Source organism: Alexandromys fortis, unplaced genomic scaffold (assembly GCF_014885135.2).
Source record: "Alexandromys fortis isolate MF-2015 unplaced genomic scaffold, M_Fortis_MF-2015_v1.1 scaffold_79, whole genome shotgun sequence".
NCBI classification, from domain to species: domain Eukaryota; kingdom Metazoa; phylum Chordata; class Mammalia; order Rodentia; family Cricetidae; genus Alexandromys; species Alexandromys fortis.
Window position 1 is genome coordinate 3,259,572 of NW_026067964.1, and position 3,511 is coordinate 3,263,082.

The 3,511-nt window shown below is 40.8% G+C and overlaps 1 protein-coding gene and 1 pseudogene across 1 annotated transcript in view; one reads left to right on the forward strand and one right to left on the reverse strand.

Annotated features, from left to right (window-relative positions):
- The window catches only part of Ankrd31 (ankyrin repeat domain 31), a 146,143-nt gene that overhangs the window by 44,396 nt on the left and 98,236 nt on the right, over positions 1-3,511 (reverse strand). Inside the window, exon 20 of the mRNA XM_050153809.1 lies at positions 1,980-2,142. Coding sequence (XP_050009766.1) covers positions 1,980-2,142 — 163 coding nt within the window. The remainder of the gene's footprint in view (positions 1-1,979; positions 2,143-3,511) is intronic.
- On the forward strand, positions 2,174-3,509 carry LOC126508479 (high mobility group protein B1-like; annotated as a pseudogene).

A 3,511-nucleotide genomic window follows, 5' to 3' on the forward strand; every position in this document is an offset into this window, starting at 1 on the left:
GGGGGGAAAAGGGAGACGGGGAGGGAAATGGGAGGCGGGGAGGAGGCGGAAATCTTTTTTTTTCAATAAAAAAATTATATTAAAAATGTTCTTTTCAGCGGTTGGAACAATATAGTTTTTTACATTGGAAAAAAAAAAGAGGAAAAGGGAAAACAATTCTCTTCCAACACTATAAAGAAGGAACTACTGCAACACAATTCCATAGCTATAAATCTTCTTGAAATATTCTCTTCATTATAAATCTAACAAATTCAGAAATTATTACAATTTTAAGGTAATAAAATCTTAGCTGCAAGGGCTTTCAAACAATGTCACATTTTCTGGCCCTTCTACAAGTAAATCAGCAGCTTGGTCTCAAGTATTTGTCTCATAACAAAGGTAGGGAGGTTATTGTTTAACAGTTGGTGTGTTTCACTCCAGCAACCCCAAACCAACAGCATCATATGGGCTTAGTAATGCAGCTTAGTAATAAAGGCTTTCCTAACATCCGCACGCACAATCCCTGGTTCAATCCCTAACACTACACTTATGAACTCCAGGCCCTGGAGATGGGAATTGTGGGAGAGAAAGCTTATCTATGGAAGACATAATTTAAAATGTGTAATATTTGATAACAGGATGAATGTGCCTTTCATTTAAGTACCTTACTACTCCTTTCTCACACAGCACACATCAAGTTCATCTGCCCTGTGCTTCTAGCGCTTCTTCCTCATTCACACTGTCCTGCATCCACAGGGTTCTTCACTGACTTCCTTTCTCCATATCCAGGCTCTTTTTGCCCTTCAATCTTCAACATACACATACTAGTTCTTAAATCTCCAATTTCTCCTAGAATTTAACACCACTAGTTTATACTGTTTGGGTAATAAAAAAATTAATAGCTGTTTATTATTTTTTACTTTACCAATAAATTATGACGTCACTTGTCTATTATTGCTTCTTCCAGTCAGAGATAGTCCAGACTTAATAATGTTTTAACTTGCATGGGTTTTAGCTTTTTGATGGTGCAGGAGTAGGACACACTCTGGAGAAATCAATTTGGATTTGGGTCTCTCCCCTAGCAAGCAGTATGTGCTGATCCATTTTCTTGGTGTATAGGCTACAAACAGCTTCCAGTCATCTAGGCAACCCTCAGATGAATAGCTGATGCTCTATGGCGTTCTGCATTGCTAGGTTATGTGTTCAATGGCCAGATGGGTGTCTTTCTGAATAAAAATGTGCAAAGATAGAGAAGTCCACAACCTCCAGCAAGTCCCACAGACATTCAAACAGGTGGTTTCTGATGACATTCTAGGATACTCTTTCTAGAAGACCAGTAAACAAATGTAACCATCCAGTGGGCCACAGAAGAGTTTGTGAACCTAGAGACAGATCTTCCAAAATGATTGGAAGATTCAAGCATGAGGCAAATGTCTAACTGCACTGCCCCTCAGGGGAAATTTGTATAAAAAATTTAAAATTAAGGAAAAAAATTTGATATAATACTATGACAGTATTAATAAAATAGCATTCTTTGAACTAAAACTTAAAAATGTAAAAGGAAGGTGGGGAAGGAAAACTAGTAGTAATAAAAGATCTATAATTCTTACTATTTTTAGAGATGTATTTATTTTTATTTTATGTCTATGGGTGTTTGCCTACGTGTATACAGCCTACAGAGGCCAGAAGAGAGCATCAGAGACCCTGGAACTAGAGTTATAGATGGTTGTGAGCCACCATGTGGTTGCTGGGAATCGAACCTGGGTCCTTTGGAAGAGCATCCAGTACTTTTAACTGCTGAGCCATCTCTCCAGCCCCTAAATCAAATTTTAGAATACTGATTCCTAGAAATAAATGATGAATATTTAAGAATTCAATGAACAGAGAGAAACACCTACCCCAAGTTAGGAAATAACATCATATTACATATGCAAGGGTTTTCTTTTACTAAGCAGAGACATACACCTCTATAAGACAGAGAGTAGTGCTGACGTGCGTACCAGGCACTGTAGAGCCAATCTCATCTCCATTACTGGTTTCATCAGCACCGTAAGATCTTAGTAGGTCTTTCGTTTTTTCATCATCTGCTTCCTCCAAAGCAGTCCTCTGTTTCTGATCTTTCTGATTAGGGTTTGCTCCACGTTCTAGGAGTGTCTCAGCTGCCTGGAAGGTAATCATTCAGTTATGTCTACATGTATCTGCTATTATTTTAAGACTCCACCACCAAGCACATCTCTTCAAAGTATGAACAATAAACATTTCAATTACATTTGATAAGGACACTGCAACTTTGATTTGACTTGACTGGCCTCGTAGGGAAACACAAACAACAGTACTAAACACAGTATGCTGCTTCCCTGCAGTAAAGAGGTAAGCATAGGTAATACCACTTATAGATCACGTCTGCCCAGAACTGCACTTCTTCTGCTCCCCCAAAGTAGCTGCAAACCATGTATGCCCTGCTGAAACACAGTGAATATGACTAAGTAACAGGATTCTTTATTAAATTAATTCAAATTCAAACAGCAAAATATAGCTCACAGCTACTGTACTGGACAGCACAGGTTTAACCTGCAGATTCAGCCACTTGTATGCAAATGTGGAGTCTCTGATACCGTCCCACTGTTCTTCCCACCATGCTGGAGGACAGAGTAAAGAAGATGGCAAGCCTTGCTTCAGGACCAATTCAGTGTAGTTTAATAAAGTCCTAAAATTCTCCCTATAGAAATATGTCACCTAATAATTATGATCACAAGATATCAAAGATGGAGATGGTATTTTAACAAGTCAAAAAGGGTGGCTCCCGCTTTCACAGCCATTGCAGTACATTGAGCTCCAAAGAGACAGCGCCGGGGCAAGCGAGGGCCGGACGGGCACTGGGTGACTCTGTGCCTCGCGGACGAAAATCAACTAAACATGGGCAAAGGAGATCCTAAGAAGCCGAGAGGCAAAATGTCCTCGTATGCATTCTTTGTGCAAACCTGCCGGGAAGAACACAAGAAGAAGCACCCGGATGCTTCTGTCAACTTCTCAGAGTTCTCCAAGAAGTGCTCAGAAAGGTGGAAGATCATGTCTGCTAAAGAAAAGGGGAAATTTGAAGACATGGCCAAGGCTGACAAGGCTCGTTATGAAAGAGAAATGAAAACCTACATCCCCCCCCCAAAGGGGAGACCAAAAAGAAGTTCAAGGACCCCAATGCACCCAAGAGGCCTCCTTCGGCCTTCTTCTTGTTCTGTTCTGAGTATCACCCCAAAATCAAAGGAGAACACCCTGGCTTACCCATTGGTGATGTTGCAACGAAACTGGGAGAGATGTGGAAGAACACTGTTGCAGATGACAAGCAGCCCTATGAAAAGAAGGCTGCCAAGCTGAAGGAGAAGTACGAAAGGGATATTGCTGCTTACAGAGCTAAAGGAAAACCCGATGCAGCAAAAAAGGGGGTGGTCAAGGCAGAAAAGAGCAAGAAAAAGAAGGAAGAGGAAGATGATGAGGAAGACGAAGAGGATGAAGAGGGGGAGGAAGAAGAGGAAGA